This window comes from Drosophila biarmipes, chromosome 3L (genome assembly GCF_025231255.1).
Source record: "Drosophila biarmipes strain raj3 chromosome 3L, RU_DBia_V1.1, whole genome shotgun sequence".
Lineage (NCBI taxonomy): Eukaryota > Metazoa > Arthropoda > Insecta > Diptera > Drosophilidae > Drosophila > Drosophila biarmipes.
In genome coordinates, this window is record NC_066613.1 from 22,393,897 (window position 1) to 22,419,338 (window position 25,442).

At 39.3% G+C, this 25,442-nt stretch overlaps 1 protein-coding gene across 20 annotated transcripts in view; it reads right to left on the reverse strand.

Annotated features, from left to right (window-relative positions):
- The window catches only part of LOC108034786 (polyglutamine-repeat protein pqn-41), a 120,031-nt gene that overhangs the window by 11,131 nt on the left and 83,458 nt on the right, over nucleotides 1-25,442 (reverse strand). For 6 of the 20 annotated variants that reach the window (XR_001768736.2, XM_017109751.2, XM_017109745.2 and 3 more), the window contains exons 3-10: nucleotides 15,450-15,944; nucleotides 12,685-12,900; nucleotides 9,796-10,482; nucleotides 9,189-9,242; nucleotides 8,288-8,380; nucleotides 6,925-6,979; nucleotides 6,076-6,117; nucleotides 2,833-2,853 (exon numbers count right to left, since the gene is read on the reverse strand). Coding sequence is in view for 18 of the 20 variants with exons in the window: in XM_017109751.2 (XP_016965240.1) it covers nucleotides 2,833-2,853; nucleotides 6,076-6,117; nucleotides 6,925-6,979; nucleotides 8,288-8,380; nucleotides 9,189-9,242; nucleotides 9,796-10,482; nucleotides 12,685-12,900; nucleotides 15,450-15,944 (1,663 nt within the window). In the remaining 2 variants the exon portion in view is untranslated. Of the gene's footprint in view, nucleotides 1-1,049; nucleotides 1,324-2,832; nucleotides 2,854-6,075; nucleotides 6,118-6,924; nucleotides 6,980-8,287; nucleotides 8,381-9,188; nucleotides 9,243-9,795; nucleotides 10,483-12,684; nucleotides 12,901-15,449; nucleotides 15,945-25,442 lie in introns of all 20 variants that reach the window. The other 14 variants (XM_017109756.2, XM_017109759.2, XM_017109758.3 and 11 more) reach the window with 7 other exon arrangements.

Here is a 25,442-nt window from a genome sequence, read left to right on the forward strand (position 1 = left end):
CGGCATTTGCTGATTTTAATTGGCGAATTGAAATCAAGTCCGATTCCACTGCTCAAAGCCAAGTTATAAAGACAAACACAAAAATTGAAAATCGTGCAAACTTCGAGAGTATAAAAACCCATAACAAACTGGAGCTTAAAATATAGGGGGATAGATGGATAGAGTCGAAAGAGAGTACGAGAGTATGGTTGCTAGAAAGTGATGCTCTACGAGAAAGGCCTTACGAAAAATGCTTGCTGCGGCAAAATGTTCTCTACCGATAAACATTACGATATATTTTCGATAGTTACGATATAGAATTTAGACTATATGGTTAAAGCTAAGACCTTGCCATTCTTAACAGCTAGTTACGGTTACAGTTTCAGGTGGTTGCCACTAGATTTATTTAATACTGCTTCGATCGAGTGTGTGTGTCTGGTGTGAGTGTGTGCCTAGACATTGGAACAATGCAATCTCAAAGGACGCCAAAAATGTATGCAATATTTATGGAATATATCGATAGTCAAATAGTCATACCCAAATGCGTAAACCAAAGTAACAAGACAACAAACATTTATACTGTATTATGGTACAAAGATTCTCATAGCTAAAGAGTTGGTGATCTTGGATCTGGTTCTAGTTGTTGTTGCAGTGTTGTATTAATACTTTTATCGGTTAATCGATTACTATGCGAACAGGCGAGATTTATTTGGAGATGGTACTAAATTCGATAAGTAAAATAAGTCGATAAATCACACTTCTTTGAAATGCTTTTAAAGCTCATTTGGTTATTATAAAATTTTAAGGATTCCATAATAGTATAGCATATTTATACATTTTTATGTTAAGATAAAAATGGCCAATTATCTGCATGGCAAAACCATTAATAAACAAATCCGTTTAATTGAATCTTTTGACAAGTCAATCTTTATATGAAGCATCTAGCTCGCCTATAAACATAGTATGCGATTTCCTCCATTTGCTTTTTGAATTCTGCTTTTAGGCGCGCGTTTTCACCAAGGACCCTGAGGTCAGGATCCCGTTTGGAACACTTTTTGGGGTCGTCGTACCTCCGCCGTGGCGTTGCTGCTGTGGGCGCTGCTGCTTGGACAGCGGTGTGCGGTGGGCGTGGCGCGAGCATTATGGGCGTGGCCGCCGCTGCAGCGGCTGCATGAGCGGCGGCCGCTGCTGCCGTCGCCGGCGACGCTGCTGTGCCGCTCGCGACCGCTGACGGCGCTTGCGCCATCTGCATGGAGACGGGCAGCTGGAGGTGGGTGAGGGCGGGGGCTCCGGCGCCAACGGGGGCGCCCAGGAACGGCCAGGCGGCGACCGGCAGGCGATAACCTTGGATTTGGCATACAGGTTTCAGATAAGTTGGGTTTTTATTTTTCACGTTTTTTTTTTCGATTTGCTTGCTGGTCACCATTAAAATGAACTTAGAATGCAAGTGTTAGGTGTGTGCTTGGGGGGTTTTTCTGTTTTTTCTTTCATATAAATTCATAAGTTGTATATACATAGTCGAGGGATGCATGATGAGGTTGCTGTTGTTGTTGCTCTAGCTTTTTTTGGCTTAGTTCTAGTGCTAAGTTAGACTTTGGTTTGGAGCTTGGCGCGCGACGAGAATTACCAGTTACAGTTTTACGAGTACGAGTATAAATAGTTTACGCTAAGGAGCATTTCAGACATGTTCAGACCAAAGGAATACCAGACCAAACGTAAAACGTGTAATAACGATAATGTAAATCAGGACAACAAAGAAATACACAATAATCAAAGTCAAATTCAAATACAAATTCATAATCATAATCATAATGGAACGCACATACAACGGAATTGGTTAAGAAAAGGATATGTAGATAAAGTAGTTGGCATATAAATTGATATATAAAGTATATATAGTAGGTAGTATGCATAAGACAACACAGCCGCAATATGCTAAACTCATAACCATCAGTATAATGATCTCATTGTCATTGTCATCAGCATTATTCGTCATTATCGAGTATTAATATAAAATCAGGACTAGAAAGAAGGTGGCGGACGGGCCTGCTTTAAAAACGGGATTTTCGAGCGGGTGTTAATGTGGCATTTTTTATGATTTGAAATTCAATTTCATTTGGTTTGGTAATTTTAGCTTGCTTGGTATTTTTCACTTTGATTGAACTTTGGTTATATGCAGTCGAAAAATGAATACAAAATAATACCAAAAAAAAAGAAGATCTTTTACAAAAGGTTATCAAATAAGTTGCAGCATTATATTCATATATATGTAGATTGTATGCATAGTTTATATAGATTAACGAAACTTCCGTCGGGACCTACCAAAAAAAAAACATAAATTATGTTATATATCTTCTATTAAACAAAAGAAAAGGCTCGTGAAAATATATAGATACTTTGTCCAAACATATTTGCAGATTGCAACCAAATAAGAACTAAGAATAACGAACAAATGCAATCGCAAAAATGGTTTCATTTTGGTGAACTCTGGACCTCTTAATCCTCCCGACGATGACCTACACATGGGCTTAAATATGAATGGCCATAAAACAATATCAACATTGGGGCCCTGCCTAAATATTTGCTTTTTTCCTTCGGTTTTTCGGCTTACAAGCTAAAAAATTCATTGATAAAAACACTTATAAATATATGTCACTTTAAATGTATGGTTTACAGAAACGAAAACTGGTCAATTATTGTACATTTATGATAACTTATTGCTTCTCTGTGTGTGTGGACGTGGTGTTTAATTGTGTGTATTATTTGAGAAATTACAACGAAAGTACGGCAGGCAATAAATACGTAATAATAGCAATAAAACATTTAAGGGAAAAATGTGGACAAAAAGCTTACCTTCTGGCCATTGTACGCAGACTGTGTGTCCGGCAAGAGATTTATATATTTTTGCAAATATATTTGCATTTTATTTTGTTCGTATCGTTGGCATGGAAAAGGCAAAAGAAAATATTTTCATTAGTTTTGCATTTAAATGGGGTTTTGTTTTTTGTGGGATTGTCTATCATAAATATTGTTGGATACATGTCTTAGGCACATAAAAAACAGGCAGCTCTATAACATAGATACTAGATTGATTTCCTTTTTTTAAGTGCTTATGGTAATTGGTTAAATACTGTAGAGTTCTAATTGATTTGTGGCATTATGTTTTCATTGTTTGCTGGTGCATGCAGCATCCATGTGTTTTCTCTCATTGGGAAAAGGGGTTTTTGCATACGTATGTGGATTGAAAGAGTATTTTTCACTTAGAGAAAGGCTGGGGTACATGTCAGTATTTAGTTTACCAAACAGTGTAGGCATTCTCAGTGATTAGCAGAGAATTTAAAGATATTTATTTCCTTTTAAGTTCTTTTTTAAAACTTTATTTAATAGAATGCATTTATTCAAAGTCATTTTGCCCTCTGTAAGTTTAAGCTTTGCATTCATTGCAAATGCAAAAGAAACGCTTAAGAAAATGGCAAATAAGCAGGCAATGATTGCTTCCTTCCACTGATCGAATGCTTGCACAATGAGCTCCTCCTGTCTCTCTCTTTGAGCCATGAAAATTCACAGGAGTCTGCAATTGCCTGGGAAAATGGCAAAATAAATACCCAAAAATACCATGGAAAAATGCAGTAAGAGACATGTCAGACAGACAGACCGAAAGACACCAGCATGAAGGGCACATACAAGAAGGGAGGGCAGAGTGTGAGGGAAAGGGCGCATTAAGTTTAACATGTCAAAGGATCAACGCAAAAAAAGTACACCAAGAAAGTTAAAATGGCATGAAGATGAGCCAGAAGTCGGAGAAAGGGGGGGAAATTGTGCGGGAAAATCAACCTATACGGAGTAAATTTTCTTGCAAATGCACAAAGTAAGTGTGTGGGGTGCACATTTGCATAAGACATAACAAAACACAGGGCTTGGATAAAGCGTTCTCCTTGCCCCCAACCACGCCCCCAGGGAACCACTCCGCCTCCAGAATAACCCCAGAAAACTTAACTTTTTCTGCTAAATTTATGGGTGTGTGTCTGTTTGAGCGGCTTGTTTTGCCAGCAGGGTGAGCCACCACATGCTTGCAACTTTGTGGTTTATTTGCAATTATCCTGGCTGTCTGGCTGACTGACTGAATGACTCCTCTGACTGACTGCCCTGAAGGTCTGACTGCCGCCTAACGAGCAGGACAACGACGTGAGGCGTCCTCCGTCCTGGGTAATAATGCAGCAGGCGATTTGCCATGCAAAGAAGCCAGTTCGAAACGTGATAAAGTGACTGCCGAGTCCAAGAGAAAATAGAGCTCTGGGTGTCCTTTATATTCTTACTTTTTAATGCACTTCACGAATATAAATATATAAATCTCCTTTAAAAAGGGGCACCCCTCTCTCCCTTCAAATATATCAATTATTTTACATATCGATTAATTACATATCGATTAATTACATATCGATTTTTACTTATCGTTTTTTAAAGAATCAGTTCCTAAGGTATCGACCTTCGACCTAATGTCTCAAAGGTTTTGTAAGAAATACTTTGTTAACAATCGGTTATATTTCTATTTCCTCAATATTTGTATATATACCCGCCTAATGGCTATTTTTGTGAAGCCAAATTGAGGCCTTTTTGTAGTGTAGTGTTTTCTATAGATGTCCTGCGACAGCCGGTAAACTTCTTGGTCTCCACCAGCATTTAGTGCAACGCAAATGAAGCGCATTAGGTGCACGTGCACATGGCCAAGGACATCACAGGACAGGATTCAAGAGGGAGCTGGAGCTGAAGCTGTCAGGATGGGCTGCTGCCTGGGAAAAAGGGCAGACATGCTCTCCTCCTCTGTCCAGTCATATTGGCCTTTTTGTGTCCGAGTCTAAGTTTTGTTGGCAATACAAAAGCATTTTGCATCAGCACAAGGATAACCGACCACCAGGGAACTGGATAGAAAAGCAGCTGGAAACGGAGGCGGAGCTGCTGATGGAGCCGTAGAAGGAGCAAAGCTGAGCCGCTTTGCCAGAAGGCTCCTCGGCTGCCCATCCCATCCGTTTTTCAATCCCATGCCTTGGGTTTCGGTTCAGTTTGGTTTGGTTTGCTCGGTTTTGTAAGCGGCTTATCGTATTGAGCGTACCCAAAGTATAGATTTTGCTCTGTGATTACTTTTTAATGGCAAACAGAGAGAAGACGATTTAATCAGCAGTATTATTTATTGTACATTGCCTGGCAAAACTTTTCTCGGTTTCAACTTCTTTCGTTCTTCTCATCTCTTTTCTTATAGTTATTTCTACAAAAAGGAAGCAAAATAACTTCAGCTGAGACTGCGCTAAACTGCAAATCGTAATACGAAATAAATAAGAACTTCTAGCTGAGTGAACTTTAACATGGATATTTTTGATGCTCGTATTTAGAAAGAAATCAAGTCAGAAAAGAGCATAGAAGTTGAGGTAAAGAGCTTAGCATTCAGACAGAATTAGTGGGGATAGAGAGTATTTTGGAAAAATACTACTATTTTTATATTAAGCTTAAGAAATTTGATGAGAAAAGATATGTTGATTAAGTTTTTAGAGAAGTTAAGGACTATGTATATCCCACACTTGGATGAGGGAGCTTTGAAATTCCCAGAAATCTAAGATATGCAGACTTCTTAGAAATATTTTTTCCTTACAATGGGATATAATATTTCTACGTATTTCGGGACACACCTAGATTTATTCTTTGATCTTTTTTTAACATGCTGGGACGGGTTTCAACTTTAGCTTTGTATAACTTGTAGAGTATAGCGAACGGGGCGATTTAAAATTTTGATTTCATTCAGCCAATAGAGGGTGGGCGAGTACAATACACAGTTAGCAACAGTTAACGTGCAACATGCCAAGGCACTTCCGAGGACCTCTCATTAAAAATCTACCGAGTATATGGAGGGGCGGAAGGGAACGGAAGCTGCAAGCAGCCAGAGCATTCGTGTCATAGTTTAGTTTACATTTTTCTGGCAGGCACACAATATACAAAAACTAAAATATTACGAAATACATTCATTATTTCATTTTTGGTTTTTGTTTTTTGGGTGGGGGCTTTTGGGGTTTTCATTTTTTTTTTTTGGATTTGGTTTTGGCTCACCTAGAGCTGGGGCCGGTATGGCACCGTCTTTGGTCAGTACAACTGTGTGGGGTGTTTGAGAGAAAACAAAATGAAAATCATATAAATAACGCTGGTCAATCATTATAATCATCAACATCATCATCATTATCAATATCAATATCATAGTCAAAGCAGACGCATTAAACATAACTTAATCGAAACCACAAGTACGCATTAATTTTGATGTGTATTAAATATTATTTCGGTGTGTCTTGATCTGTGCGATTTAGTTAGGCAGCCGCAAAACCCCAAGAAATTAAATTACAAAAAATATACAAAAGGCAGGGGGCTTGTTTACATGTTTATTAAAAAAAAAAGGGTTTGCCGCAAATTAGTGGCATTTCAGTTAGGAACTTTTCTGTTTTGATTGCTACAAGCCGGGGAAAATTTTCTAGCGTGTGCTGCCAAACGGAAAAAGGGAAAAAATCGTAACATTTTCATTAGGAAACACACATTCGCTGGCAACTCAATTCCTCAGTTTCAGTTAGTTTCAGTTTCTGGCCACCAAAGAAGTTGATGTGAAAAGTTCCAAAAACAAACCAAACAAAACGGCAACGAAGAACACAAAAAAAGGGTAACAAAAACTTGAGGAATGCTAAGAAACTTAACAATAGCAGCAAAAACAATGCACACTTAAATTGAGCAGACTTTTATTGCTATTTTCGTAGCTTCTGCTGCTGCTGCAGCTGCTGCTACTGTTGCATTTCATCGTAATTGCATTTCTTAGCCGAACATTTGAACTTGTTTCATTATGTGGCTTAAACTTAGCTGCCAAGTGTGTGAATTTAGATGTGTATGTGGGTGAGTGGGTGGGTTAGGGTCACTTACCGTTGGGTACTGTTGTCACTTTTTTGGTTTGTACACGTGCAGTGGCGTTATTCACCTTCACAATTGGTTATTTTATTTTTATTTTTGATAGATCAGCGAGCGTGGTTGTTGTAGTTGTTGTTGTTGGTTTGGTGATGAGTTTTTAAAGATTTTTTTTTATTTTTTAATATCATATACACACATATGAGCGGAGTATATATATATTTAGAAAGATCGCATGTATAGAGAATGTAGAAATAAATTATGTGTTAGTTGACAATTACGCAAATCTTTGCAAATAGTGTTTAAACTGTGTGTGGAGGTGTCTGTGTTGTAATCGTGTTTCAAGAATTTTTTACGACTTTATATTTGTGAATATTTTATTTTATGTTATTTTTCAGTCTATATTTTGGTAAAATGGCATCCAAATAAATATTAAATAAATGAATACGATTTTATTAAGAATTTTTCTAAATTGTTTTTAAATTAAAACTTGTATTTAAGGTAGTTATTTTCGATTTTAAGTTCTCTTTCAATGAAAATGATTAAGTAAAGCTAGGAAATATTTGAAACCTCTAATTGTTGCGGACTTTATTAAAAATACTTTTTAAAGGTAGTTTTCCATAAAAATTTCTTGAAACACGCCAAGGATTATTGTTCGTTTAAGGTCTCATAAAAATTAACAAAGACTGCTGTTGGCATTGGAAAGCATTCATAACAAAACGGAATTTTATTAAAATTTCATTTGTTTCGAGCGAAAAAATGGAGAAAATTAATTTTTGAAGGCTTTCAGCGAGCGGACAGACATTCATTTCCGTTTCCGGTTGCGCCATACATACACGCACACACATGCATGTAGGGCGTCCATTTGCGGACACAGGGACTTAATTAAACTCGCGCGATTTCCGTTGCCATTTGGTAGGGAAATAACATTGCATTTCAGCCTTTTATGCGGCTCAGTTAATTTGTTTAACCAACCGTCGGACAGACGGACCTTTTCCGCACTTTGCGCATTTTCAGCATATTTTAAATGCCAATTATTTGCGGCTCTGCCAGTGAGCATTAATCAGCAAGGAAGGCCAAAAGGAGAAATGTGTAATTAATTTTTAATGAAAGGCAAATAAGAATCAATCACTGTGCCCTAGTCCTTGGATTAAATGAAAACCGAAAAGGAAAATACGAAAAAATGTAGTAGATGGTATGCAGGAGGATTTTTTAAAGCCATATCGCTTTGACACGCAAGGATTAAAAGTTGAAAAGCAATTTCTTTCCGCTACTCCTGTGATACATATTATATAATACTTTTGGGTGAAATTAGTTGGGGGTGTAGTGTTTTGTGTGTGTGTTGGTTTGGTAAGTTGTATATGATATGGCATGCACCCACCTCGATTTTGCGTCCCTCAACCACGGTGCCGTGTAGACGTTCGCGTGCTCGTTCTGCATCGTTGCTGTTAGCGAATGTTACAAAACCGAATCCCTGCCATTCGCAATCAAACATGCAATTAAAGAAACATATAGAGTATATAGATTACGATTTTCAAAAAACTAAAAAATAACGATTTGGTACAACAAAGTCAGCTCTCTTCTTCGGGTTTTGTTGAACTCGTACATATTATATATATTTATATATATATATAGGTAATGTTTATAAATAGATAAAGCTAGAAGCTACAAATACATCAACAAGGCGGCCAAGGACATGCTTTCGGACAGGGGCCATTGGCACATCTCTTTACTCCTGGGTTTTAATCGGGCATTGTAGGTTTTTGGATGGGGATTTTGGGTGGATTGGGTTCTTTTGGGCTGGCGACTGCGACATGCACGTGCCCTACTTTGCACACTACTCCTCACTCCGTCTCCATCTCCTGCACTTCCAAGCTCCTCGCTCTCTCCCCCATCCTATCCCCCGAAAACTCCTCGAGCATCTCAAGGTGTTGAGTCTTCAGTCTCCTGAATTATGCAAAATTCCTGGTGCTATGGTAACTATGCAATTATTTTCACCCGGTTCCAGACCGGGCATAATAATAATGCTGCTGCCAAAAAAAAGGACAACTCGACAGACTAGGTTGCCCTGGCGTCGGACAAAGACATCTCATCTGGGAATACTTGAAGTGCATAATTTAAATGAATTGTGCGACAATTAGATGCAAAATGTCCCGCGCAATTGGGACAGCTACACCAGCGAGAAAGAGACGGCCAGAGAGCGAGAGCAGGAAGGCAATACAGCTGCAGAGGGAGACGGCGAGCTTTTTTCTACAGGAGGATGGAAGTTTGGCGAAACTTACCTTGCTGCCGCGCTCGTTGAAAATGATTTCCACATCCAGAATGGTGCCAAATTGCTGGGGAATAGAAAAATAATAAATATTAATTTTTAGAAAGCTTTTGAGGGTTTCACTTTTGGATAAAGTGCATTTTCTAAGGAATATCTGAGTGAGAAAATCTTTTGAGACATTCTTTTAATGAGTTTAACTCTCCTGGATTACACATTGTCTGTAGAGTAAAGGGGATAAATAGTTAGAATATAAATAAAATTGCTTTGAAGATTTTTTTAGGTTAGTTTGCTAATATTAAAAAAAAATATACAAATACAAAAAAAAATACAAAAATGACTGTCGAGGACAATTTAATGAATTTGCTATAACTAAATGTGTTCTAAAAAAAATTTCAAATGATAGTTTTCTTCCTTTTATAGTATTTTAAAACTTTTTAGGACGATTAAATCATAAATTGTTTATTTTTCTTAATTCGGGTTCTGTTGAGTATCATTGATAAGTAACCATTTTTAACCATTTAATTTAATTATAAATAATATTTCAAGATACTTTTAAGTATTAACACCGAATACATTTTGCTATGAATATATTATTAGTAAAAATATCTGCTTGAACTCACCCCAAACATGGCCCTCAGATCGGGATCCCGGAAGCGGAACGGTATGTTGGAGACGTGCAGCCGCTTGGGCTGGCTCTTGGCATCGAGGGAGGCGGCTGCTGCGGCGGCGGCGGCGACTGACTGGGTCGGGACTAGGGCGCTGCTGAGACTAGTGGCCACACTGGCGGTGGGCGACATGATGCCGCTGGCCGCTGCGGCGGCTGCATTCAGGTGGGCGATCACCTGCGTTGTGCTGGCCGGCACCACTGCGCCACCATTGGCGATGCTGTCCAATCCGGTGGTGGGCAAGAGTCCAACGCCGCTGCTGCTGGTGGCCGCCAGTGTGCCGGATGCTATCGAGCTGCCCGTCACCGAAGTGCCAGCCGATTGCATCGATGTGGGACTGCTGCACAGGAGCGGTTGCTGTTGCTGCTGCTGCTGTTGGAGGGAGGGCGGCGTCTGCAGGAGCGGTTCACCACTGGCCACCGGCGATGTGTCCCCGGACATACTGCCCTCGGTGGCACTGCCGTTCAGGGTGAGTCCACATCCGCCCGCCTGCGAGGCTGCTGCGCTGGACGGGGAGGTGCTGAGCGGTGAATTGGGCGTGCCACCGCCTCCACCGCCGCCGCCAGCATTGCCGCCTCCAGAATTGGGCATGGCGGAGCTCTGTTGTGAATCTGCTGCCTCATTGGCGATCAATACTGTGGACTGCAAAGGAAAGAAAATTAACTTTTATTAATAAAATATTTTAAAAACATTTCTATATTTTTTTAGATACGTTTCTTCAATAAATAATTAAATATTAAAAACACTTTTAAAAATATAGATTTAAAATAAGTCTTCTTAAAATGTATTTTTCTGTACAACTTCCGTTTGAAAATTCATAAATAAGCGCTGATTGCTCTAAAAAAATACACCTTGACTGTATACTTTGGTTTAGCCTCGTTTGAAACACAATATTTTGTGCAAGGCAAATAACTCCGAAAGTGAAAATGAAATTTTCCAATTTCATTTAGTGGAAAAGCGATTTTTGTAAAACTTTCGCAAGCACTTCAGCTGTTTGCCGTTCGTGTTTGCAGTTGGTATATTCAGCAGTTGAATTTTCAGTGGTGCTCGGCAAATCGAATGCAAACGAGTGATGCAATAAATAAACAATTGAAATGAAAATACAATTTTCAAGTGGTTTACATCCCGGGAGAAATGAAAATCCTGCGAGAGGGGCACACGCATCTGTGTGTGGCAGTGTTCGTGTGGGGGGGGGGTTTGACCCAATAAAAAACTTGCATATACCCACAGACAGACAGGGCGGAGAGTACAGGACCTGTACTCAGGACCCCCGTACTCATACGTACATACGTATTACGTACATATTTTGTGGCACAAACTTGTGTTGACTTATGCAATAAAACTGTCGCGCAAACTGTTGCAATATACCCAATCCACCACACTGCGAAAGCAGTGTGCCCCCAACGAGCCTTCGGAAATGTTTGCATTTTGTATTTCTGCATTATTAAAACTGAAAATGCACTGCCATCGAAGGGTGTATATTGTTGTTTCAACGCCCCCACGCCGCACATTTTCCCCAATCGGGAATAATATGGAAAAAATTCTCGATTCACGCAGGCGACCAAATTCGATGACAATGCAATAAAACCACCCAGAATAAACAGCAGGCAGGGAAAAAAAGAGAAAGCCGAGAGATATTTGCGTTCGCCCCATAATGTAGGCAATAGAAATAACGCTTAACTTAATTTGCTGCGCATTGTTGACACATAAATCTAAACAAATTTTTTGCCCGCCCTGACAATACATATTTTTTCCACGCTCTGCATTTTTTTGTTGGATTTTTCTCTGGTTCAGTTTTCGGTTTGCATGTTTACCGAACATTTCGGGACCAAAGTGAAATGGCGTGAAAAACTTTGGCCCCATAAATGACCAACTGGCGGAGGCGGAGGAGGAGGTGGCGTTGGCAGTGGCGGAGGGTTTTATTTGTTTCGGGTATCGGGTTACACGTAAATGACATTTAACGCTTTTTAGTTTATCGAAATGCTTTTGTGCGGCACGCGACATGGCTGAAAAAAGGTCTCCGGCGCTGTTTTGATTCGGCATTAAAAGAATTTCTGCATAAATTTGAAAACTTTTTGCCCGGCAAAAAGGCAAGAAATTCGCTCGGAATGGTTTTCATTTGAATATTTGACTTGGGTATTATTCTTGAACTTTGAATACGTTCTGTGGGCCTTACTTTCTAACTTAAGATCGAATTAGATTGCAGTCTGTTAACCGGTATATCTTAATTTAAGCTGGCACGGCTAGATGGCTGATTTTGATTTGATTAACCTTTTTGAATATTATTCATTCTATTTAAATCATGAATTAAATAATACATATGATCTAACAAAGAATTTTTGAATATAACATGCTTGGAATATAAACATGTCTTAAAGAAATAATACATAATTAACCTTGAAGCTTGTTGTAAACATGTCTTAAAGAAATAATACATAATTAACCTTGAAGCTTGTTTTGGTGTCAAAGTAATACCCTCGGATAATAATTTAATTCCCTCGACTCAATTAATTATCAAGAACTTGGTCAGCATCTGCTGCTTTTCCAAGGCATAAAGAAAAATGTATCTGATGATGACAATGCAGTTACAAAAGAGTTCAAGTTGGGGCAAAAAGCAGCTTTACCCTGGTCAGTCGCTTGGTCGCCTAATGAAGATGAGCTTGGTAAACAAATAGGAGAACAAAAATGGTACAAAGAAAGCATGGTAAGACCAAGGAACCGGCACGTAAATTTCAATTGTCCGCCCAGCTCTTCTCTATATATAGTATTGTATGCCTTTTTATATATATTTTTTCCTCGTCTGTTTATTTTATTATAATTTTTTGTTGCTGGTGGCTGACTCACTATGCTGAGCACATTTTGTGGGGGCAGCGATGATTGCAGATGCTGCTGGTGTTCTGGTGGCTGCTGCACTGGCTCCACGGCATGTCCATTTGTCAGTGGAAGTGGAAGCGGAATGGGACCTGGGTTCTGGACTCTTGGTTCTGCAAGGCTGGTTCTGGTTCCATTGTACTCGCACTCATAGTCGTAGTGTGTCTGGGTTTGTGTTGACAGATTTGTCTGTGATAAATTTTCAGATAACAACAAGGATTTGCGTTTTAGTTGCAGTTGCAGCCTGTGTTTATCCGTGTGCTTCTGTATTTGTGGAGGACCAGAACTTGGATTAAGAGATAGAGTGTGGAAGAGGGCTAAAAAACACCAGACAGGCAGACAGGCAGGCGACCAACACCAACAATTTGCTTAAATGGGTAGCTTAATTTTTTACTCTCAACCGTTTTTCAGCTGCCTAATTGCTTGGGGCATGCCTTGAATATATAATTTCAACAGTTACCATATAGAGATTTATGTGGATATATAAATATTATATGAATAATGACAAAATGCAGAGTGGTTATTAAACTATATGCCGGCTTACAATCCCATTTCTAAACAAAGTGATTGGTTTCTCATAAAAGATATTTTTTAAGCAAATTTTTTACTATAGTGAATAACTGCTGAAAGAGCATCTACTGATTATGTCAATAATAAAATAAAATATTTTTAAATCATAACTTTAATTTAAAGCCATAAAAGAACACCTCTTTATGCTTTAAATCTTTTCTCAAAGTTTCTCTTTGCTTGTTTTCTTTATTTATGATTTAAGTTTGCTTTATATGTTTGTCAAATTCTGGGAGCCAATGCAGTTGTTTTTCCTTGTCCAATTAATATTGATTAACATTTGATTGAATGAAATTTTCTGAGTAATTGAAAGCTGAGCGAAGTGGAAATAAATGCCTTATTGCTGACCAATGTTTGTGCACATTCAAGTGACTAAATCCTTAGATTTAGTGCACATGCAGGTGACTTAATTCTTGTATTTAATATTTAAGATTACTGAACATTTTTCCCCTCATTTACTTTCACCAGCCACCGACTTTTGTGTTGACACACATGAATAAGCATATTAAATTCTCTAACCATGCCCAAGTATAAAATTAATTGGCATTTTCGGTGAATTTATCCGTTGGCCAAGCAAACAACAGAAACAAAAACAATGGAACTATTCCTAGTGTGAGATTTCATATTGTTCTACGTGGCGTATGCATATTGTTCGCCTATAAGAGCCCACTATTTAATTAATTGTGAACTACGCAAAATATATGGCCGGTCAAAGGTTGAAAAACAACAAAAGCACAAACCATATATTGCCCAGTTAATTCAATATTTGATTATTTATTACACCTGCAAGGCACAAATGTACTCTCAACTAAGTGCAAGCTACATGTGTGTATGGTTTAGGGGTCATGGGAAGAATACACCAAATGCTCTCATCTGTTAAATTATTCAAATGCACGAATCAATTTCCAAAGGTAAATATCTTTTGGTCAAATATCTCTTGTATTTATTTAAACTTTGTTAGACCAAAAACTGCCGAATCCCCCAAATGCTGCATCCCGACTTTCTGTGTCGAAAACTTTTTGCTTTTGTTTTCCGCAAAGTTGGTAAAATATATATAATTTGATGTGTTTTTGGAATGCAACTGATTTCAGGGAAATTCTAGTAAAACCCTGGCAAATTTTTGCCAACGTGGGTGCTATAGTCAATTTTTAATTAGAAGCGAAGAAACAATAAACTACAAAGCATACTGGAACCCAGCTCCAGGGTCAAATGAAAAACGAGGGCGACCAGCCACTAAAAGTATGCTACAGAAAGGACCAACACAAACACAAATGCAGATGAGACAGGTGAGCTTGTGTGTGTGTGTGCGGATGCGTTTGTGTGTGTGTGCATGGGGGTGCCATAGTGCGTGAGTGTTGCTGGCTGCTGGCACTTTTCACTGCGCTGCTCGCTGCAATTAAAAATGTAAAAGCAAAGCGCTCACACCAACAAAAAACACTGACTAAACATGAACAGGTGCAGCGGCGATAACAAGCACGGCCTTTATTTGTAAAGCCCAGCCTACACCGAAAAAAATAAAATAAAAAATAAACTTAAAAATTATTTTAAAAAAATAAGATGTATAATTTAAGGCGACATATCTAAACCTAATCTTAAATATTATTTAAAAACTGTCAATACAAAACTTAAAAAAAATATATATAAAAAAAGGAAATTTTACATTTTTTAAGAGTGATTAAGGCTATCAAAAATAAATTTAATAAATTCTTAAATAGAAGATTTTGTTTTAAATAGGTTTTGAAATAAAAGTAGGATTTCTTAAAGAAAATACTAGAAAACCAACCCACTGCCAACCATAATTTGAATAAAATCTATTTAACAGGTTTTTAAGGAACAGTGTTTCGTCTTAGAATACAAATGATAAGAAGACAGTTAATTATTTTTCTGTATAGGGATGAGTTGTAAGGAACTTCCGTTCAGTGTAGCTTTGCTGTCTCTGCACTTGTGTGTGTGGCCAGCTGTGTATTGAGTGTGCGTAACCGAATCAAAGCAAAGCTATAAACCAAAGCAGACCAAACCGAAGCGGACCCGAAAGCCAAAAACCAAACACAGCTACAAATGCATATCAAACGCACACAAACACAAACAGAGTGAGCGCGAGTGGGGATGGGAAACAGGTGGGGGGGTGGGGGGGTGGTGGAAAGGTCAAACAATTATCCAGACAAACTCACCTTCTGTTGCATGTACAGCGAGGCATTGACAACGTCGGAAACACTGGTGGCCACCACCACCGGATTGGCCGTTGATGCGCCACCGCCCCCGCAGCCAGTTGAGTATTCTGTGGTCAATCCTCCGGCGGATCCTGGCGCTCCCGCCGCCCCAGCTGTGTTGTTGCTATTGCTGCTGTTGCTGGCGGATCCTGCGGCCTCGCCGTTGCCCGTTTTCATTTGGGTCACTGGATCAGCAGCCTGCTTGGCAGCCGCCGCTGCCACCGCCATTGACAGACTGTCGGCAGCGTTGGGCGGCGGTCCTCCTGCGGCCACCTGTTGTTGTTGCTGCTGCTGTTGGGCCTGCTGTTGCTGCTGCTGCTGTTGTTGTTGCTGGGCCTGCTGCTGCTGCTGCTGGGCGGCGGCCGCTGCTGCAACAGCCGCTGCAGCGGGATTCGGTGCGGCGGCATAGCCGGCCGGAGCGCCCGGGAAAGGCGCCACGCCCGCCTGCACCATGTGCTGCATTTCCAGTAAAAGAAAGCAGAAAGAGAGAGAGAACGGGGAAAGAGAAGCAGAGAGAGAGAGATGGGTTTATGGATTAGTTATGGTCGTAAAAGTGTAAGAACCCCCATATTACACTTCAAGATATTAATTCGGCAAAACCAAAAATACTGAAAAATGATTTTTATAATACACCAATCATCATCAAAAATGTTGTGAAAAGTATTTGATTATATTGGTAGTTTAGATTATAAAATAAGGATATATGGTATAAGAATTAGAAAACATCTAATTCGTAACCATTCTTAGCGTATTTATTTGCTTTAACCTGTTCATATCTAAAACCTAATATAAAACATTTCTTTGAGAGGAAAAATTGAAGTTAGAACAGGAATATGCAATATATAAACCTAAAATTTTATAAGGAACTTCTTTGAGGTCAAAACATAAACAGCTTATTGCAAACTTTTTTTTGTACTTCAACTAAACTAATTTGTTTACCAAAAATTTCTAAATATTTGCTTGATTGCTTGTACTTATAAAAACCCCCCATACATTTTAGGTTCTTAAAACCTCATACAATATTTACTTTTTAAATAGATTTACAGGAAAACGACATTTCTTTTTTTTAACCAACAGAATAAACAACATTTTGAAGTGCACATTTGAACTGAACATTATGAGTATTAGTTTTTGCCGAAGACACTTTTCATCCTACTTGGGCTTCCAGGCTGAGCATTTACCCATTTGTGTGTGGGTGTCTGGCCGTGCCGTAAAAGTGCAAAATGAAATCCAGGTAGTTTATTTTGCAGGCGGTAACCCCATCGGGAGCTGGTCCAGAGCTTTTCGTATTAAGCTCCTGCTTAGACAAAGGACACAGGCAGGCAGTCGGAAGGAGGTGGGCCAGGATTTCGTTGGGCTTTAGCAGGTCGAGAGGAGGGAGGGATAACAAAATGCGCTTTAAATTGTCAGTTTTATTTGTATAAATTTTTGCCATTATTTGGCTTGTATCGCCTGGATTTCCAGCCCAACCTCTGTCAGCAGCTATGAAATATGCAAAATTTGCAGCTTATTGTTGGTTGTTGGCTAAATTCATGTATACGCTCTTATGCCAAGGGAAAAGGAAACTTTTTCAGGATTTTTTCCCCCCATTTTTTTTATGCTGTTTGGGTGCTAAAATGGAAAGAACGAAGCTTATCGTGTGAGTGGCATTTTAATATGTTTTCCCTTCTGGTCCAGCAGCTGCTTACATGAAATGGTTATTAATTTTGCGACTTAATGCAAATGCCAGAGAAATGCAGGTAAGTTGGTGTGATTTAAATGCTAAATACTGCCATAAATGTGTGCTTTTCAATTAAGCAGTCTGACATTTGGTTGCAAGAACACACTGAATAATGTGTCCCGGTTGTAGTTTAGTGTTTAGTTCGTTTAATTAGTGATGTGTTTTAAAAATACCCAAAAACGAATTTAAATACCTAGACGCCAAACTATTTCATCGCGATGGACACAGTTCATCTATCTTGGCAGGCATAAGCTATAAAAGCAGCTATTTCAACGCGCCGTAAACATATATCAATGTTTGGGTTATTTTATTTATATTTCTCTTGGCACCGGCCATCAAATTGCAGTCGTCATATATGTGGTTGCTCTGTTTCGGCTTCTTGGCGATTTGCGCTTTGAAAAATTAGCTTGTTAATTAAATGCAACCCACAAATGACAAGTCGGCGAGGTGCTGGTATCTACGCCCAGATATGCCCCCCCTTGGCATCTTGTGACATAATCCGTTGCTGTGCAAATTGGTGCTCATGTTGCTCATCCGCCACGTTGGCCAACCCATGATATATGCGCACTCTAGTACTTGTACATATACACAAAAACAGCGTGTTTGGCGGGGAAAAAAACTTGTCATGTTGAATTTACATTAAATTTGTATGAAAATTCATTCAGTTGTGCCAATGAAAATGTTTCCCCTGCTTTTCCGACAGCTGACGCAGGGATTGTGCTGACTTGCACTTGACAACCGCAACCCCCCTCCCTTAATGAGTCTGCGTATGTGTCTGATTCGTCTGAAGTTTTCCTTTCAAAAACTTCCTTCTCTCCCTCTTAAAAAACTCCCAATAAATTTCATCATTTTCTGTCAACTAAGGCGAGGCTGGGTCACAGGCACTTGAAGCAAATACTTCGCAGCATTCGCAAATATTTTTCATTTAATTGCTCTTCAACAGAGAGCAGTAGCATGGGGCCAGGACGAAAAGTACTCTTTTTATAAATACATTTTTTTATTTTTTGGGGCCATATTTACATGGCAAATATTTCGTTCGGCACTGCGGCCCTGGCAATTTGCATTTGTAGTTACTCTGCAGAAAAAGCGGAGTGAAAAAAGAAAAAAACAAGAGGCAGCTGGCACTGTTTTATTGACTGGGGCCAGCGCCAACTGCCATCGCTTTTTGTTTACATTCGCCACTGTTGTTTTTGGGAAAATTTTCAACAAAACACTTTACGTTTCCATTTTGCAACAATTTCGCTGGCTGCGCTTTCAAGTGCCCGCCTTTCAAGCGTTTTGTCTACCAGCGATTTTTCGGCAATTCAATGCAATGGAAAAAACAATATTAGAGCAATTTTCCATACTCATTAAATATATTGCATTTTGGCAGCACACGCTGCGTATGCGTTACGCGTAAGTGTGTCACACATTCCACGGCTGATGATTGATGGGCGCCGCAAAAAAAATTATACATATACCTCGAACAACATAAATAATGAAAGAAAAATGCGTTGAAATATTCGTGGGGGAAACGTGAAAAAATCACGCTGGGAAATGCATTTTGAAAAACAAGAAGCAAAACTGAAAAAGTGAGTGAAATATAATTACACTGGTGGGCAGGAAAAATGTTTACTTTTGTGGAGGCAACAATTTAAAATACAGGCATCCAATATATTCATTAGCCCGAAGGCCCCTCCCTTTTATTCATAAAAAAAATGTTTTTAAATGCTTTGAGTACTTCTATAAAAGTGCTTCCTTAAAATTCCACTTTGATCTTTGGGTTTTTGCACTTTTTCTGCGTGATCTTGTAGAATACTGTTGTCTTAAATTGAACCAAAATATTTAGACAGCAACTAAACAAACCCGAAAGGCTGCCACACTTGTCAGAAGTCAAACCAAATTATATATAAATAATGTGTGCGGTTTCAGGCGCATTACATCAACGGAATATTAATAAACCGTGACGTGAATGGCAAGTGAAAATTATTTTTTGTTTTTTTTCGTGGTCTCTGACTGCGTACTTTCCTTCGACCAACGTCTTTTTGGCCATGTGCGTCCGTTTCGATTAGCATTACCATTACCACTGCCCATAGCGTATTCCCAAGCTTTTGAACCTGACACAGTCAGAAGGCATTTGACCAATTGCTCAATCGCTGACGCAACTCAGGCGATCGAAGCGCCAATTTTGGTCTGCGATGCAATGGCAAATTTGGGGCGACGCTCGTTAACAAAAAAAAAAAAAAAAGCCGGGCCAACTTGGCCGCTTGGCTCATGCCGCGAATGCCAATTAAACGTTAGCAATAGAAATTGAAAATTTGCCTAACACGCGCCAACCGATTGTTTGGGTCTCCCTGGACGTTTGGTTCAACCTCTACTGATTTTTGGTGATTGCCCAATGGGCGGGATAACTTGCAAGTGGGTCGATGCAGGTCACGTCCGCCGCCCAGATTACATTTCGGAAAGTATTATATCGATGTCAGGGCAATATGTCACTGCCTATTTTGGTGAGATCTGAGAGATCCGGTCAAGTTTTGGGTTTTTTTTTTGGCCTGGCCTAAGGTCACATCACTATAATTGCAAACGGAAAGCAAAATGCAGAACGTGCCAAATCAATTTACATGGCAATTGCCAGCTAAGGATATTAAACTGGAGAGAGGGAGACCAGTCCTTGTGCAAATTAGGACACTCTACACACTCGGCAAATACCAAAGAGCCTTACTGGCTCTGTCAGTTTTCAGTTTTTGCCAACAGGAAATTACAGCGAAAGCGTGTTGAAGTGTAAGAGGAAGTTCAGGTGTGAGGGGGTTGTGTTGTGACATGTAATATGAGAGCAGAAATTGCTCTGGCTCTGAAATTGCTGCAACGAGAGCTGCAAGATACAAATGCCAGTGAGTGTGTGTGTGCGCGCTAGTGTGCATCTGTTCGCAAATCAACAGAACGGAAATTTATTTCAAAATACACAAAATGCCATGTTCGCCACTCTGCATCCTTTTAATAAGACAAACACTACATCATCACATCCCATGGCGGCAGAATGGAGTGGGTGGGTTGGGTGGAAAATTAATGAAAAGCGCGTCACACGTCTCGTATACGTAATGAGCACTGTAATGCAATAAACCGCGCTGCTCCTGCTGCTTGCCTATAATTAAGGCTCAGCTCACGGCTTTGGAACACGTTGCTAGTCAAGGATAAAATTACCATTTGAGAATCCCATTATTTAAATATGGTTCTATGGAAATTTTGTTTTGACAAGGTATGGTTAATTGCCACAGTTATTCATTCAATCATCCTGATCAAATTACAAGGCCCTTTCATACTGTCAGAATTTGAGGTAAATTAGTGGAAATTATTGAGAGAAAATCTATGTAGATATCAATTTTCATGTAGCTCTGCATTTATTTTCCAAATGGTCTGGAAAATCATACTTAATAATGTGCCTTTCATACTGTCAGATTTGTAGGTAAATTAGTGGAAATTAAGAGAAAATGAATCTAGATATGAATTTTCATGCAACTCTGCACATGCTAGTGCTTAACTGAGTGAAAACTCTTCACTAACTAACATCTTAAATCCCTGCCAGCTTTTTCCGCCAAATAATAAACCAAAGTCTTAACATGTCATTGAGATATTGAACCTAAGTTCCCTTTTTCAGGTGCTATTATTTTTGGAATTTGAAAGGTATGTTGTTTAATTTACCTAAAACCTAAAAAATTAAGCCTCCATAAAAACTTTTGTTAATGGCACCTTTAACCGAACTTTCTGAAATTGCTTAACCATTTCTGTCTATTAACCTTAAAGTTACGAAACGAATGGTAGGCCAACTTTATGAATGAAATTACAGCCTCGGCAGCAGGGCGGCCATAGCAGTGGGCAATAACTGACCAGGTTAGCAGTGGAAAACTGCCACTGCAAAACGGTAAACCTAAAACGTCAAGTGCAGGTGCCTACAGCAGCAATATTCACAACAACGGCAAAACGTTTGGCAAACGGGAAAAGGCAAAAACCCAACCAGGAACGACACAAAAACAAAAAAAAAATACTACAAGCGAGAAGAATAGATGGCCCTAGGCGAGCTTGGCTAAGCCATAAAACCGGTCGGTTGAAAAATCGGGGAAATATAGAATGGGAAAACAAGGGGACGGGTTCGGTGTGCCAGCGCATCTGCAAAAACCAAAAGCGAAACTTGAACTGCAGGCCGGCATTTAAATGCGGTTTCTGTTACCTCGTGCAGACATTTTTTTAAATATAAAAATACTATTTTTGCTGCTTTCTTGGGTGCCACTTTAGTGTGTCACTGGGCTGCCCACATAGCATTTTCCACAGTTGTTAATGGCCCAACCTGAAGATGCATCACGGCTGTGCTGATGATGATGGTGATGATGCAGCTGAGGACTGGTTTGCCATTTAAAGGAATTTATGCTGCCTTACCTAAAGTCAAAACTCCGACTCCGAGTCTGTCATCAATTGCCTTGCAGCTTTGCCAAATGAAGCATGGAAGCGAGTGAATGGGAAAAGTAGCACACACCCACACATTGTACATATGGAAAAATACCATAAAAATGGTAACCACTTTTATGGTTTCTATAATAAGCTAGATAATTAAATAAATAACAAAATTCATGAACAAGAATTTTCTTAAATATTTTGTAAACATTTAAGACCCTTATTTTTAAAACTAAATAAAAGTCTGAAGTATTTACGAGACAAACACAATACACCATATGACAAGTTATTAAATATTTTTTGAATGAACTATTTAAAAATATTTCCGAGTGTATAGCGTAAAACCCTCTTTCATCCCGCTTTTAAATGGCGGAGGCGATCAACTAAACATTAATGCCAATGGAAACGTGAGAATGTCGCCGCCTCCGAGAGTTGAAGATGCACTTTCGGTTCGCTTCTTATTCGAAGATTTTTATCGCCAAATTTCCTTGGGATTTTCCTTTTGTCGCATTTAGCTTGAGGGCCAATGAAAAACTACGTGAAAAACTAACAAAACGTGAGCGGAAAATTAAATAATTGAAAAGCTACTGTACGGCGGCAGGAGGGGAAAGTGTGCGAAAGGTCGATAGATAAATGCATTGTGATTACTCACTGGCTTAGCAAATGAAAACGAAATTGGCCATTGACCACTCGCTGTCTACCACGGTACATATAGGCACTAAATCAGCACCGAAAACCCTCGGCAGTAGCACGAAAATCAATAAAAATAAATGAAGACAAATATCCAAAAGCACACAAGGAGTCGGAAAAAAATGTCGAAATAAAAGTAAATACATAAAACAAAAAGCGCAGAAGAGATCTTCACGTTCCCCTCAACTTGTCAATAAACAAGGCGAAATGTGAGTGAAAAAAAACTCGCACAAATACCAAATAAATTTTTATTTAAGAGCAAATGTTTGGCTATGCAAACGGCGTGCCACCAACAGACAGAAAGACTTGAATTATGGCAGCCGAACGATGCGTTGACAAGACCAAAGAAAATAAAAAACCTAAAATAAAGAGCAGCGTGAGGGAAAGAGCCGAAGAAATTAAAGGCCCTGTCAATTGGCGCAACATCAAAAAACATCACAGATTAAAACAAGAAATGAGAGGAAAAAGCAGATAAACTTTACTTCCATTTCGCCTAAGCATATATTTTTTGATGTGGCTTCCTTCATGGGCTAACAGGCATCATGAAAGCGTGTCCAAAGGGCCGAAGTAGAAAATATCATTTGAAATGATGCGAAAGCCATGCTAAATACGTGGCCTCCTAAGAAGTGCGGCCACTCAAAGCATGTTTGATGTTCAGCTGCACTTTCTCAGTTTTCCCTTTTAATTGGATAGCGATATTATCGAGTGGCCAATTTCATTTTGGCTCTGACATCGTTAACAGAATGATAAAGTGCCCAACGAAAATCGCCAATTGAACCAAGAGCGCAATCAAGTCAGAAATATCACATTACAGTGGCACATTTGCTCCCAGGTTCGTGGGTGTTTTTGGGGTTGCACTGAGAGCAAGAGCAAGCGAAGTTGTCAATTAGACATACCTACAAAATGTTTGAAAAATGAAACAAAGAATTGTTTATCATTCCATAGAGTTCTTTAAAGATGTAAAACCAATTTCACCCATTTCATGTTTATTTTTATTGATTTTCCATTTAGCTAATTACTCAACAAACATTGAATAACCGATTATTTCCATTCCCCCATGGCATGAACCATTGGTAATTATTAGACCACTTATTTCTTATCAGATAAGTATAACATAAGTGGCATGGATACGCTTTTTTTTCTGAGTGCTCAAGAAGTCGAGTTCACTTGTCTCTATTGAATCACCCCCCCAAAAAAAAGGCAGACCAGCAATTGAGCAGCATTTTAGCTGTGATTTCGCAACAAATAAACGACTCTCATGATTGCAGCGATTGCAGCGACATCGAGACGTGGTCCGTTGTTGTTGCCATTGATTGATTTGCGCGCTTAGACATTAAATGCAATCAAAGTAACAATACTTGTCCTCTGGCCACGCCCCGCGCCCCACAATGTGAGCTTTTTATCAGGAAACTCCCCCATTAAATCTCTGAAAAAGACCTCTTCAATAGAAACCTTAAAGGTTTTTTACGATCACAAGGGGAACACACGCAAAGCCCCAAGACGCTTATTAAATTGCCCCCCAAAACAGGGCCCAAACAAACAAAGCCAAACAAAACTGAACAGAACGTAGGCAAATAAACAAGCAGTCGAAGCGGAAGGAACTAACGGCTGAAAAACAAAAGCTTACTTCCGGCCACCCATTGCCCCCCGCAACCTGCCAGCCTTTAAGTTTATGAAATATAAATGAGCTTTGTGAACATTCAAACAGCAAGAAATCCAAAATTACACGCAATTTATGGATGTAGCAGGTGCAGGAAGTGGGCGTGGCCGGGAGCTATTAGGTTGGCTTTAAAGAGCACGCGACAAAATAGCGATACACTGGGAAAATAGTGGGATGTTCATTAATTACGTTAAAAAATTTAATTTTGTTTTTTTCTAGGGAAAATAAAATTCCAACCGTATTCTTTTGATACCAACTAGTTATAGCAAAGAAAATCATTTGTATAGGATTAGAATAGTTAATATAAGGCTTAAGTCCAGCGGATCAGCAGAGAAATGTATATTTCATAACATACTTTTAAGCACTTTTCTTATCGAATACCTCCAAAAGTTGCTGTACTTTTATACATCTCTAAATATAAAAAATAAATTTAATAGATTCTGTTATAAAGATTTCTTGATTACCATGAAGAATTCAAATTCTTTGATTACAGAACAAATAGTTTATAAATGTTTTCAATCATTTTATTTAACATTTTTAAAGGTTTAAAATAAAAGGGATTTTATATATCAAAACATTTCTTTGGGCACCTTCCCTATCGAACACCACTAAAAAGTTGTACACCCTCAAAAATAAATTTAATATGACCTTTTTTTTCTCTCACTGTAGTAAAGGGGTTTGGTGATGTGGGCGTTGTGCGGCAATTACCGTTAAGCGGATTGTAGTTTACACTCTCTGTATTGCCATACACACAGAGCTAAGCTAGAACTAAGTGTGCATTCTTACGGTACGTTTTCATTTTCATTCCCATTTCCCATTTCCCGACAGGCGTTATTGTTATGACCCACTGGCATTTCCACCTGTCTCGCTCTGCGCATTTTCACACTTGTAAATCAATTAATTTTACAGCTTATTGTTGTTGCTGCCGCCGTAGTTGCCCCCGTGGTTCTGGCCACTGGTCATTTGGCTACTGGACTACATAGTGGACAGTACTAGTGCCACCACCACCACCTGCTGGTTGGTCATTTAGCCTAAGCGCCGGCTAAGCTCAAAATGCTCGACTGGCCGAGGATTGCGAAGCCTCTGCAGTGCCCAACTGAAAATTCAAGTGTGTGGGAACCTTTGCAGCCCCCTTTGTTGTTTTCGAAAGCAAATTGTTGGCCGTAAATGTTGTTGCTGGCTGTTGCCGCTGACTGGATTTTCTGATTTGCTTGAGCGGCGACCGTTGAAATGTAATTAATACGTGGCCCGCACACACATTCGGGGTCAATTGTGTGTAAAGGAGCGCCTCCGCAATGCGGTGGCCGAAAGGTGATTATTATGGATCTATAGGCGAGGAAGGGCTAAGAACCCAGAGGGTTTCAAGTTGCGGATTAAAGTGAAGTGAAGGATATGATTTCCGCATTTCAGGGCTTGTGAAAATAATTCTTAATAATTTAAGATTACAGAAAAACTTTTC